General features: G+C 38.6%; 1 protein-coding gene across 4 annotated transcripts in view; it reads left to right on the top strand.

Moving 5' to 3' along the window:
* Window positions 1–14537, top strand: part of LOC130563861 (A disintegrin and metalloproteinase with thrombospondin motifs 2-like) — a 117073-nt gene that overhangs the window by 90339 nt on the left and 12197 nt on the right. For 3 of the 4 annotated variants that reach the window (XR_008964169.1, XM_057349647.1, XM_057349649.1), the window contains exons 5-12: window positions 461–544; window positions 5563–5719; window positions 5925–6030; window positions 6724–6867; window positions 7886–8018; window positions 8681–8710; window positions 13614–13727; window positions 13808–13953. Coding sequence is in view for 3 of the 4 variants with exons in the window: in XM_057349647.1 (XP_057205630.1) it covers window positions 461–544; window positions 5563–5719; window positions 5925–6030; window positions 6724–6867; window positions 7886–8018; window positions 8681–8710; window positions 13614–13727; window positions 13808–13953 (914 nt within the window). In the remaining variant the exon portion in view is untranslated. The remainder of the gene's footprint in view (window positions 1–460; window positions 545–5562; window positions 5720–5924; window positions 6031–6723; window positions 6868–7885; window positions 8019–8680; window positions 8711–13613; window positions 13728–13807; window positions 13954–14537) is intronic. The other variant, XM_057349648.1, reaches the window with a different exon arrangement.

Here is a 14537-nt window from a genome sequence, read left to right as displayed (position 1 = left end):
TAATTTTTCTCTGCGGCTGTATTTATTTGAACTATTTAATGGCATATTCCATGGTGACTTCTTAACTCTACAATTGGGGCATGTTGTCACTAACTGAACTGTATCCCACCCTCTAAAGACATGACAACCAAAACAAGCAAGATGAAAGCTTAAACGTCAGACTCTTTAAAGAAAAGCATACTGTAGTTTTGTGCTGTGTACAGAGCCATAGGGCTGAGACAGGTGTGACATTTCATGACACATGCACGCTTGGAAAAATTTCTGATATGCAAATGCAAAAAAAACTCATTATAAGTGAGATTAAAACGTTGGACCTGAAAACATTAGTTATTAGTCTTGTATAATTCACAGTGTGTTTGAGTTTAAACTTTCAAGAAACCCAAATGCAATTTTAAAAGAATAAGAATAAGGCTTTGGGTATTTTTAATGTTGAATCTAACACAGCTTTTTCTGTTCACAGGTGAACGAGATCTATCATGACCACTCTCTTGGGGCACGAATTAACGTGGTGCTAGTCCGGATTGTTCTGGTGGATGCCCAAAAAGTAAGCATGCATTTCATTTGTAACCTAAAAACGCTTTTTCCCTTTCACAGAAATTCACAAACGATACATCTCAGCGTTCACTGTATTCGTTTAGCACCTTTGCAGTTCTGTATCGTGACAGTTTGACATTGTATCTGCTGTTAACATGTACAGGCGCACACACCCCTTTTTCTCTCATATGCCGTCTTTCGAACACTCGCACCTACACAAACACATAAACACACTGCCAACTTGGCTTACATGCACATCGTTTTCCACCTCTTCTGTTGGGTGCTCACCATGGCCTAGGCCTGTTATTCCACCAGACTGAACACACGGGGAACTAAAAGCATGGCGTTCCCAGGGGAGTCTTTTCAAAGTCGCACGCCTTTACAGTTCAACACCAAAGCACACAGAGTGCTGATGTTTTGCAATTGCCTTCTGAACACCCCTCCCCAACACGTACACATACATAAACATGCGCACACACATATGAGCCTATATGGAGCCGGCAAAGAATTCTGGGAAGAATGAAGAATCAATGATGACCCTGTCTCATTCATTAAAACTGTGATAAAAATCGAAGTTATCACATAAAAAGTATTTTTGAACATTTCCTAAATACATGTACAAATATTTCTGTTGTATTGTTTAAAAGTGAATATGAACTTGTTTTCTTTGCAGTATTTGAGGTCTGAAAAAAACACAGAGCATCTTTTTGTTAATTTGACCCGTTTCTCCAGTTTTGATTGCCTGCAAATAAATGCGAATATAAACAATATGTTTTTTTAATTTGGGAGAAATATTGTTAGTAATTCACAGAATGAAACAAAAATGATCATTTTACCCAAACACATAATAGTAAATTCAGAAAAAAATAGATTTTAAAATGGTCTTTAAAATATATAGTTGTGTGTGACTGTGTGGGGCTTTTTGGGTTAATAGATAATACGCAGTGTTTGGGAAATGGTTCTATTTGATCTTGCTAATGCAGTCAAAATGACACATTTCACCTTTAAATGAAACGTAACTGAGAACGCCTGAGCTTGATAGAGCCTCTTCCGAACAATTAAACCTTTCTTTAGAGAACATCTGAATCATTTGATGTCTGGAATAGTAATTGCACGAATAAATGGAGAAGTTAACATATAAACCACTTATTCCTTCAGCATCAATGGTTCACCCAGGAAGCATCTTTTCCCCAGAAGTGCTATCTGGATATGTAACCTGTAAGGAAGATATTTTTAAGCCACTTAAACATGACAATCCTTCACTTCTCTATCTCGGCCACGGAGCTTGCCATTACTGCGAATGTCAGTTCTCCAAGACGGAAGAATAGCTCACAATACTATAGTGCCCTCACATTCTGCTTTTCATTCTGAGATGCACAACCACCCCCCAGCCATTATGATAAATGGTGATTTTCCTCTGTGACAGACAGTGTGGGGGTTTCATGGTGATTATATGCGGTTTCGGGTTAGAGAGAGGTCTGCCGCGGGTCAGGCAGATGGCGTTTCCTGGGCTGATTTGTGGTGATTGTCCCGCTGGCCTTGTCTTTTCAGGATTAAGTTCTTAAAATGCAAACTGTACCGCATCAACTCACCAGGCGCTTGGCACACAGGTCTTTCTCTGTTTACTTCTATTGCTAGCTCTTCATCTCCATTGCTCTCAAAATCTCTCTGTTTCTCTCTCTTCACATTTGGGGGACACTTAATATCCAAAGCACATTTTTATTAGGGTGTTCCCTCGGTATTGAACCCATGACCTTGGCATTGCTGATGCTATGCTCTACCAGCCCCGAGTTACACTGTCTTTTGCTCTCTGTCTGTTGCTCCTCACGCTTCGTCTCTTCTTCACTGTCGTTTTACTCATTCAGTGATGGAATTCCCATAGGGAGCTCCCAGACTTTTCCCAGTGGGATGGTCTGCTTGTGGGCTCGCTGTTGAAACCAAATTTAGATACAATATACAAAGATTTCAAATAGAGACAACGTTCCGACATCAAGTCATTTTAACAGTGGCATAGGTGACACACCCCTCACGTTTCCCTTTATGGCTCATTTATGGTGTTTTGGATTGAATAAACATTTGTCCTAGAATGTTACTCCATTACTTCGCCTGTTTCCTTCCTTCACATTTGTGAAACCACAAATGGTGAGTTTTGGATGTTCGGTAATAGTCAGTTTAATGCCCAGTTTCACAGACAAGGCTTAAGGCTATAGTCTCAGACTAAAATGAATGTTTGAGCTGTCTTAACTGAAAATAACTTTCCGTGGCATATCTTAAAATACATCAGTGCCATAGTTCTGTCTCAAGATACAGACCAGTAATGTTGTAACTTAAATATCCTAATTTAACTAATACTCAGTACTTATTTCTGCAGTATTTAAACACAAACATCTACACTAGAAATGTATTATTTAATGCATGTAGCTATGTAACTTTAAATGAATAAATGGCTATTTCCATAACCATTTCAATATCTTGTATTAGGCAGACAGGTCTGGAGATTTTTTTAGTCTCCAAACATCACTGACTCGATTTATGCGTTCAATTTAAAAACGTCTGATTTGATTGAATGTGACATGCGGTATTTTCCCCAAAGCGTTCATAACGTATTTGAACGTGTTTTGGCAGGATTATAATAACAAGTGTTAAAATAAACTAGGTTTAAACATATTTGCGACGTTTTAAGCTAGGTTGTCTAAAGGTACTATTTAATGATTTAAAACATTTTAAAAATGATTAATTCTAAAACACTAAGGTTTTGTTTCTACTCTGAGGTCATGTCATTGTTTTTACAACATCTCCTACTGCTATCCTGCACACAAACCTGTTGACATTATTATAAGTAGAATGAGATTTGGCTTTTTGCTTACGAGGATCACCTAAAAAGTCTTTAAACATTGTCAAAAATGTAGTCCTTATGAGTTTGGTTGAACCTGCGCACGGAGACACAAAAGGGTTCATGGCTACCTTAAGTCAAATGCTGTACGATTAGACTGGGGTGTGTTGGGATCATACAATTGTCATCGACGTTTCTTCTGACATGTGGTAAGCATTGATTTGTTTATTCCTGGTAAATAAACAGATATTGCTGAGATGTATGCATTGTTACTGTCTTAAGATCTACTGTTGATTTTACTCTGGACATGGGACCCAACAGCCCCTTAACTGATTATCATAAACAAACAAAAATATCCTTGAAAAGAAACATTAATTAATTTTATGTTCCGTTTAGGGTGAGGGATAGGTGTAATCACTAAGATGTAAACACTGATCCTGAAGCACTTCCGGTTTCATATTTAAATCTTAAATGTACAATTAAATATTAAATATCCGTTTAACATTTTGATTCGACTCTAAATGTTCTGTTGGTTGTATTCTGTTCAAACGTTTGGGAAAAAACGGAAACGGGACATTCTTCTGGACCAGCGTTGCACGTTTTACAAAGTGGTCTATAAAACTTTTTACTGGAAGGTTACAAAAATGGGTTTTACTACGGCATTTCTGCAAACGACTCTTCGTAGCATCTTTATTTTTAAGAGAACAACTGCTCATGCGCTTATTTCAACAGCACAGCCTTTAAGACTGTCATGTATACATCTCTCTCCGTCTGTATTCTCTCCACCTCTCTCTCTCTCTCTCTCTTCCACAAACGCCTGGTTCCTCCACACCCACTCCTCTCCTCCGCAGCCCCGATCAGCATGCAGCCTCGCCCGTCTTGCCAGCAGGTTGTCCATCATTCCCAATTACTGTGGCAACCGTTGCTGCCGGCAGCGGCACGCACTGATCAACAGACTGACCCTGCGCACCTCCAACATCACCGTCTCTTCCGCATATCTCTTCCACTCTTCCCACAGAAAGAGACCCTGACACGCTTTAACCCGCATCAGTCCGGAGAAAGAGTGCGCGCGCATGTGTGCTTAGGTGCGAGTGAAAACATCGTGCTTTCTTTTGTAGTTGAGAGCAGATAAAGATGCAGTGATGTTCTTGTAATGAGCACGCCTGCACGTCTGTCGTGTCTCGTGTTCACGAGAACAAGAGGAACTCTCCTGTGAGAAACACCCTTCGCTGTGATATTATCAACAAACATGTCAGCATGGTTGAATGATGTGATAAATACACAGACCTATTATAGTGATGTTATTAGTCTGCAAATAAATTGAAGCGTAATGAGAGAGTAGCGGACGCACTTGTGCTGGGAGTGATGCTGAGCCGAGTTATCCGTATGTTCCCACCGCCCTCTTCCTCGTGGCGCTTCAATGCCATGGTTTGGAATGAAGACGTCGCCCCCTATAGCATACTAGAGGTATTACAGCATTTTGCGGAGAGTAGTTATGAACCCGATGGGACGTAAAAAGCAAGGCTGAGAGGCATTTTCGGACACGCAGCTGGAAAGCTTTTTTTAAGCTTTATTTAGTAACAATATACACAACAGCTGCAAAAAAGATGTATAAAAATAATAGCAATGAATGTAAAAAAAGATATGTACAAAAAACAGAAAAGAATAATGAACTATGCATCAGGGCATTTAAGTCCGATCAACAACACTAATTACAAAAAAACTTGTTGGTTAAAAGTTCAAGGCTTTACAATAGTCACATCTGGAAAGGATCTTTCACTTCCATGACTCTTGTGGCCACGTCATCAAAATACAGCTGCACATGCACGCCTGAATGTTTCTCTCCACGCATTTATCTCCCTACACAGATCTGGAGCTTTGTTTACATTTGTGTCCACACAAGCAATGGAAGCTTAACTGTAATAACATCATGCCGTCAGTGATTTACTATATAAAGTTTTTTAATTATATCATCATTAAAGTTTGATTTTACTGTACTGTTTGAGTGTATTGATAACATTGTTTAGACATGCCTGTGATTAAAGCGATGTCCTGTGTTGGATACACAGTGAGCTGTATTAACAAGATCTGTGATGTGACCGGACGTGCTGCACAATATAACCAGAAACATGCATTTGGAAATAGGGTTTTATGATGCTCGAGCATGACTAACACCATTCTGATCACTTTTGCAGTCCACGAGCCTCATTGAGCTGGGCAACCCATCCCAGAGTTTGGAGAATGTGTGTCGCTGGGCTTTTGAACAGCAGAGGAAGGACGCCAATGATAAAGAATACCACGATCATGCCATCTTTCTCACTCGCCAAGAGTTTGGGCCCACGGGAATGCAGGGTAAAGTAAAAAACAACAGACACACACCAGCACAGCATCATCAACCTCTACAGACTTCAGCTTGTTTATCATTCAAATGTAAATAGTCTTGATATAAAGACAAAGTGCTTGAAGTGCCACAATGACCTTGATAAGCTCTTGACCTCAGTCCTGAAAATATCCGTGAGGAAGACAAGCTCAATCAGATGTTGTTATGTGTTGCTAGGTTACGCTCCTGTCACAGGCATGTGTCATCCCGTGCGGAGCTGCACCCTCAATCATGAGGACGGTTTCTCTTCTGCTTTTGTGGTGGCGCATGAAACCGGCCACGTGTGAGTATCTGCTGCACTTTTGCATGCCTGCTTGAAGATGTCAAGGTGTAGATGCTGTAAGCATGTTGACGTGTAAACAAACAAATTTTTGGCTCCCACTAATATAGCTCAGTCCTACATTTTGTGTAAACTTTCTTTTGCGCACCATTTTTTTGCAGTATATACTGTATATTTTATGTATACTTTTAGGGATGACTTAATTCGATTCTTAAATGAGAAAATCATGATTTTTCATTGAAATATCTGAAGTCTGAATATTGTTTCCAAAATGAGATTTTTCCAAAATCATGTTTTTTATTATGTAATCGTGTTTTTATTGTGTTAGTAAGCTGTATTTTTTTGAGTTATCATGGCTTAAATCAAAACAAACCAACTGTAGTTTGATTGATATTAATTGGAATGCACAATAAAAAACATGATTTTTGATCAATTTTAAATACAGAGTTATCTCATTTTGCTACCAAACTCTTCATCTGTAGTAAGTATCAACAAATATTTATGTTATGAAGTGTTTTATTAATCAGGAAAACCATGACCAGTATTTACAACCAACTGGGAATGTCATGGAAAAGCTGTATGATGGATTTTAAAATAAGTGAACCCTATATTAATTTTATAATTAAAATGAAGAAATTCCAAAAGCTGTAATGAAAGGTTAAGAGTACAGTTTTTAGTGTAAGATTTGTTTTATAGGTTGGGAATGGAGCATGATGGGCAGGGGAATCGTTGTGGAGATGAGGTGCAGATGGGGAGCATCATGGCCCCACTAGTGCAAGCTGCTTTCCACCGGTTCCACTGGTCCCGTTGTAGTCAACAGGAACTAGGCCGCTACCTAAAGTGAGTACTAGCATGGACCTTGTCAGGTGGATCAACCGGGAACATGTTTCCACTAAGGTCCAACGTGCTATAGCCTACTCATTAGGCCTGGGTAAGAAAGGCCCACCTTGTGCCGGCCCCTAAGTTTCGTTTTTGCAAATAATAGTTTTTGAATTCTGCTAGTTTTTTAATTTGCGCTTTCAGAGTTGTCGTTTACACTTCTCAAGTTTTCTTTCGCCTTTCTGGCACAAATCTCACGTGTGGGCGGGACTTATGGCCGATTTACGCTCATTGGCAGCTCCCTGACAAGGAAGTCGATAGTGAAGACAGTGCAACGGATTTTAGAGAGCGATCTGCATGCTGTTATCTTTATTGTTTTGTTTAGTGTTGTTTTTAGTGTTTGTACTTAAAATTACTTTCTTGTTTAGTCAGTATATTAGTTATTAATTGGTATTTTAAGTTCTTTAGTCATGCGCGGTGTGGATCCGAGCATCTTCCTCATCATCATCCTCAGGTAAATGAATGTAATTCAGATAATAAAGAAAATCCCTAAAAGTTTTATGCCTGTACAGTAGCATTTCTGTTTTACCTCGTTCATTATGTGCTTTATATTTTTTGTCAGGTATTATTTTATGGACTATAAAGATTATTTTCTTAAACAGGAACGAACAACATAACGTTCAATAATAAGACAAGTTACAGATTATTGGGTAGTGAGAAATGAACGGGCTAAATGAAAACATTGCTGCATACTGTACAGAGATTACAACCTTTCGCGATTTTATTATCTCGGTTACATTAACGTACCTGAGGGTAACTTTCGTGTCCAGCTGAGGAGGAGGATGACGCTCTTGCATACAGTCTCCTTTTAAAGAATTAAGTCAAGTAACGTTACTGTATCCATCTTTTTTAAATGGCAAATTTAAATGGCAACACTGAGTGCAAGTCATCCATACTCATACATTACACAACTAACCACACTTGTATGTAAAAAAAAGTATGATTGCGTATTACACACCATCCCATTCTTCCACTGTAGTTCATACGATTGTCTCCGTGATGACCCGTTTGAGCACACGTGGGAGGAGCTTCCAATGCTGCCCGGACTGCATTATTCCATGAACGAACAATGTCGCTTTGACTTCGGGGCAGGATACATGATGTGCACAGCGGTGAGTGTTACATTCGCTGCTGCACAGTGTTTTTCTTTTCACATAATGCATTATTACCGAGATTGTAAAATCTCTGAGCATGTATAAACTCCTTTGACAACCATCAGCTTGCCACAACAATCACCATTTGTGAATCATTGGGTTTACAGTAGATTACCGTGACCCAGTATGTGTTATACATGCCAGTGATGCATTATGAGTGTTACACTTTGTTAAGCGACTGTGTTTTGATATCTGTACATGCCATAGGGAAGAACAGATGAAACAGATACTCATAGCGCAGTATATTTTATTTTTTAAACAATTGGCAGATTCACAATTAGAAGCATTTTTTATAACCCCCAGATTTTGTAATGATTCTTTTTGTCTTAAGTTTTCAGTCGTTTTAGACCTAAAGCTGCTCATCCAGCTAAGCCCCTGTTTTAAATGAATTTGGGGTATAAATGTGGCTATATTTTGTAACACTTTACAGAAAACCAGGCTTATCAGATAATCAAAACCAGATGGCAAATGTTTGAAATCACTTGATATTTGATGTCGCATCAAGAAACTGGATTAAAAATGATTTCAAGAATCATTTCTGTTCACATTGAACAAATGAAATTCCAGTTAAACAGCACTGCTTGGTCTGTACTTCACTGTCTTGTTAAACATTCCCTCAGCTGCAAAAGGTGGGTCCATCCGGAGCCCAGGTAAGGTGTTCTACTCAGTCGCCATGTGGCCTATTTTGTTTCAACATGGTTCAGTTCGAACGTTCTTACCGTTACTCGTTTCATTAAGTGTTTTTGCTTGTGGTTAAACTCATTGTCGTTATTCAGACATGTACGCAGCGGGATCCTAAACCCACAATCTGTTTCTCATTCCTCACTCGCTACTGACACTCACATGGAAAACGGAATTATTTGGCACTGTTTCTTCTTTTTGTTTTGTCTTTCCACACTAGTTACACTTATAGGCTGCGTAATATTAAGTTAAAACATGTTCCGGGTTCAATGCAAAGTAATTATTGTTTTGAAACTAAAACCAACATTAGTGGTAGCATGAGATGATTGTAATAAAATCACATGCTAACATTGTCTGAAACATCTGTTTGGCCCGTGCAGTGTCAGTAAACACAATGATTTTAGCTTTATGTGTGGGATTATTTTTGTGCCTTAAAATATGAACGCAAACTTAAAAAAAAAAAAAAAATATATATATACAATGAGAAGGAATAAAAAACACTTTGATAATGAAAACAATAAACTCAATTGCAAGAATGTGACATGATTTTCAAATAAACTGCATTTTTTCGTTAAGTTTTTCGCATAAGTTTCGTTTTTGCAAATAATAGTTTTTGAATTCTGCTAGTTTTTTAATTTGCGCTTTCAGAGTTGTCGTTTACACTTCTCAAGTTTTCTTTCGCCTTTCTGGCACAAATCTCACGTGTGGGCGGGATTTATGGCCGATTTACGCTCATTGGCAGCTCCCTGACAAGGAAGTCGATAGTGAAGACAGTGCAACGGATTTTAGAGAGCGATCTGCATGCTGTTATCTTTATTGTTTTGTTTAGTGTTGTTTTTAGTGTTTGTACTTAAAATTACTTTCTTGTTTAGTCAGTATATTGGTTATTAATTGGTATTTTAAGTTCTTTAGTCATGCGCGGTGTGGATCCGAGCATCTTCCTCATCATCATCCTCAGGTAAATGAATGTAATTCAGATAATAAAGAAAATCCCTAAAAGTTTTATGCCTGTACAGTAGCATTTCTGTTTTACCTCGTTCATTATGTGCTTTATATTTTTTGTCAGGTATTATTTTATGGACTATAAAGATTATTTTCTTAAACAGGAATGAACAACATAACGTTCAATAATAAGACAAGTTACAGATTATTGGGTAGTGAGAAATGAACGGGCTAAATGAAAACATTGCTGCATACTGTACAGAGATTACAACCTTTCGCGATTTTATTATCTCGGTTACATTAACGTACCTGAGGGTAACTTTCGTGTCCAGCTGAGGAGGAGGATGACGCTCTTGCATACAGTCTCCTTTTAAAGAATTAAGTCAAGTAACGTTACTGTATCCATCTTTTTAAACTCATGGTGAATGTACAGTTTTATACCCCTTTCTTTACATTCACAGAAAGTACACCTCATAAAATAGTATCAATACATTCAAATGACATTTATGTTTTTTAAACGCTACAACAAAACAAATTCATAAGGTGACACAATTGGAGGTCTTTAGAATGTTTTATTAATTTAGTCTGCCTCTTGCAAACATCTCCTCAAAACTCACTAGGCATCTCGTGTTCCTGATATGATTGTAATTATAAATTATAGACTGCTGTCTTGACGGCCCACGTTAAATTGCATGTGAATTTGGCTAATTTATCTATCTTGTATTTACTCTACGTTGGCTTGTTGTCACGGCGTGATAGAGCCTGGAAGCGTGTGTCCCACTCTAAGTGCATGAGAGTTGGCAACCCTGCTTATATACTAACAAAATAAGAAAGTAATTAAGTACAAACACTAAAACAAAACAATTCAATACAGAAAACCGCATGCAGATCGCTCTCTAATCCGCTGTGCTGTCTTCAGTATTGACTTCCTGGTCAGGGAGCTGTTAATCCGAATCTCACTAGCCAAGTAAGAAGATGTAAACAAACTCCACCCACAGAAATGACATCAGTCATAAGTAGCATAACATATAGATCCATCCACCTGGATCAATCTCGTCACTCAAAGAACAATATAGATACATTTTTACAGTTGAAAAAACACATAATTCATAATGTCAAATGCCATGTGTAGATTTTAGCGGCATTTAGTGGTGAGGTTGCGAATTGCAACCAATGGCTCACTCCACACCTCCCCCTCCCTTTCGAAGCACTACGGTGGCTGACACAGGACAATGATGTAGTCACGTTTTCGCTTCTTTGCCCAAGGAAATAATGTATTTACGAAACGCACTCTTTAGAGCAGTTTGTCTGTTTAGGGCTACTGTAGAAACAACATGGTGAATTCTATGTAAGGGGACCCGCGGTGTATGTAGATAGAAATAGCTCATTCTAAGATAATAAAAACATAATGTGTAAGGTAAGTTTATACACCTCTGAAGACATAGTTATGTATATTATATTAGATCCTCTTTAATCCTAAACAATGCACTATAGGACTGCATTGGGATTGGGATCCAGCGGGTCCCGTGGGACCCAACGCAAATCTCGCGGGAGGGGGCGGTTTTACCTTTGCCGTGGGCAGGACTGGGCAGGTAAAACAAATAGTGCGGGTCCCGCGATTTATAGTCACCAGTAAGGATGGAGTCAGTAAATGAAGTTGAGAAGAAGATTAAAGCGGGATTTTAAGGCACAAAACAAAAGCAAGGCAAGTCCGACATTTGGACAAATTTCTCCATTGTTACAGACAAAAGTGATAAAGAATTCAACTTTGTGAGTTGCAAGAAATGTGCAAAAGTATTGATTTACAACGGACACAAATCTGGCACCTCTGTGTTGAGGCGACATACCTGCTCCATTATCCCTGGTAAAAGTAGTAACATCTGCTTCAAAGATAATTTAAAGTAATGTTAAAAGTACTTTAAAGTACTTCTCCCCGCATGTGTTAAGCAAGATACTACAGAGAAATGCGTTGAACTTTGCTGTCAAGACATTCGAGGCTAAGAGTTCCGGTGTTATGTTTATAGCCTTTCAAAAGTGAACAGTTTTATTGGTCTAATAAAAAAAATAATTTGTCACATGTTGTCATTTGTTAAGTTATTTGTCGGGCCGTGTGGTGCTTAACCTTAACATGAACATATTTATCGACCATAAGATGAGCGTTTAATTCAGTGCAAATGTTCTGTGTCTGTTATTATGAACGTTAGCATACCTCAACATTGTTTAAATTCTTTAAGCTAAATTGATCGCATGTGCGGGCGGGAGTGAAAAGCACACGTTGTGGTAGCGGGATTACGCGCAGGGCTCTACATTGCACCTTTAAAAATCACAAGCCCTACATTTCTGCTTTTAAACCTTCTAGGGGCATGACCTATTGTATGTGCTTTGCTGTGAACAATTTTAAGGGTCAAAAAATGTTTTCTGTGGTAGTGGAAAGCACAGCAGTGAATATGACTACAAAAGTTATTTTGTATTGAGCCCAGAACATTTCCCTAATGTCATCTTAACCAGGTCATTGCAACCTGCGGGGCTTTTCAATGAATTTTCTGCATTTATTTGAAAAGTAAAGCAATGAATATGCTGCAAGCTAAAGTTTAATACAGTTCAACACAGTTCGCCCAACATTTCAAAATCTCTACAGGTGCTAAATAATTGTTTCAGAAGCAAACTCTTATTCAAACAGAGATCACAGTAACCGAAATTATTTTGCACTTGATGTTTTGATGTGTTTGAAAAGCTTGTTGGGTTCAGAGTCCTGCTAAATTGTGTGTCAGTGGGCTTCTGCGCCTTACTGAGGAAAAACAAAATATTTTCTTTAAACTTCATTAATGGGAGGCCATATCCCATCACTGCGCAACATTTCGTCATCCAGCTGTGGTCTTGGTCGCAGGCTGTACCAAAACTAATACATCTTCATCTTTGTTTTGCATGAAATTTGTTACATATACTGTATAAAATTTGAGTGGGTGTACATGTTGTAATATTGTTTGTTTTATCGAGCCTAAACACTGCGCACAGCAGTAACACAGGGTCTGTTGTGTTGTACACAGTTGCTGTAACACACAGTTTGCTTTTAATATGACATGAGTCCTGTCTTAGTATTTTTTTTAATGTCATTTCATTTAATGAATTTAAATGTATGAATTATTGCAAATCCGAGAGAGAGAGAGGGTTGTCCTATACTTTATTGCACTAGATCTCAGCTGGTTTTGGACATTGCGTGGTGACCAAACACCATACTGGTAGAGCATTGCGCTAGCCACACAAAACTCGTGGGTTCGATCCCAGGGAACATGCTTACCTATAAAGATATGTCTAGACTAAATGCACTGTAAATGTAATGTCAAATGCAAATAAAATGCAAGTATTTTGTGCTTTCTGGATCAACTGCATTCTACCTTCTATACATTCGTTCGTATTTTGGCATCTGTCTTCTGTGCACATCATTAAATGAAAAGTTCACCCAAAAATGAAAATTCTGTCATCATTCACTCGCCCTCGAGTTGTTCCAAATCAGTATAAATTTCTTTGTTCTGTTGAACCCAGTTCTTGGCCACCATTGACTAGTAGGGTTTTTTTGTTTGTTGTAAAACTCTTTGTTCTGTTCTGTTGAAGAATGTAGGAAAGCAAACAGTTCTAGGGCACTTCTGATTACCATTGTCATTTTTTCTACTATGGTAGTCAATGGTGGCCAAGAACTGTTTGGTTTCAAGCATTCTTCCAAATATCTTTCTCTGTGTTCATCAGAACAAAAAAATGTGTACAGATTTGGAACTCCTCGAGGGTGAGTAAACTATGACAGAATTCTTATTTTTGGGGTAAACTGCCTATTTGTAAAAAAGACATCTGATGTGACTCTGAATTTGACCTGCTGCATTTCTTATGTTAGAGAGTTTGAGAATAAATGTCTCTCTCTGTCCCTCTGTCTCTCAGTATCGCACCTTTGACCCCTGTAAGCAGCTTTGGTGTGCTCACCCGGACAACCCCTTCTTCTGCAAGACCAAAAAAGGACCGCCCATTGATGGCACTACGTGTGGAGATGGCAAGGTACCGGCACACAGGCTCTATGCCCCTTGCAGATATGCCCTGAGGTTTCAGACCCGCTCACTTCCTCTCTTGTGTCTCAGCACTGTTTTAAAGGGCACTGTGTGTGGCTGACTCCAGACATCATTAAACAGGATGGAAGCTGGGGCATGTGGAGTGAGTTTGGCGCCTGCTCTCGCCCCTGCGGAAGGGGAGTGCAGTTTCGTACGCGAGATTGCGACAATCCACTGTGCGTACAATTGTGAATTTGTGCATTTTGTTTGTCGAGTGATTGTGTTGACATGTTACAACTGTATGGAATTGTTCAAGATATCTCTGTGTAACAAAAAAACACATTATCACTGTCCTGATTTTTTTTCACCTACAGTGATGGTTGCTGTCAGTCAGCGCTTGTTATGTTGGCTTAACCAAAACAACATACTGTAGAGAAAGTGGTCCCACAAACAAAGATTATGTCATAATTGATCACCTTTGTGTTTGAAACAGCAGACTTACGTTCTCCAGTGAAATTCAAAGAAAAGTAACTGATCATTGAGGCTAACGTACTGTAGACTTAAATAAGAAAATATACAATTCTAATATACAAATGCATCGAAAAACAAAAAGTTCACTGGAAATGTTGGACTAATACAAACATTGACTGTAATTTTAACAATTATTCAAATTTGTTGGTTCTCTCTTATGGTAATATTTTATAGTCATTCTCCTGGGCTATGTCTTATAAACTTTGCATATATGTTGTGTGTAATTTTTTGCCGAGCCTCCCTAAATTCTTCTCAAAGCTGAGCTTTAGTTTATACTCCGAACACATCG

This window comes from Triplophysa rosa, linkage group LG13, assembly GCF_024868665.1.
Source record: "Triplophysa rosa linkage group LG13, Trosa_1v2, whole genome shotgun sequence".
Lineage (NCBI taxonomy): Eukaryota > Metazoa > Chordata > Actinopteri > Cypriniformes > Nemacheilidae > Triplophysa > Triplophysa rosa.
This window is presented reverse-complemented; position numbering and strand designations above follow the sequence as displayed.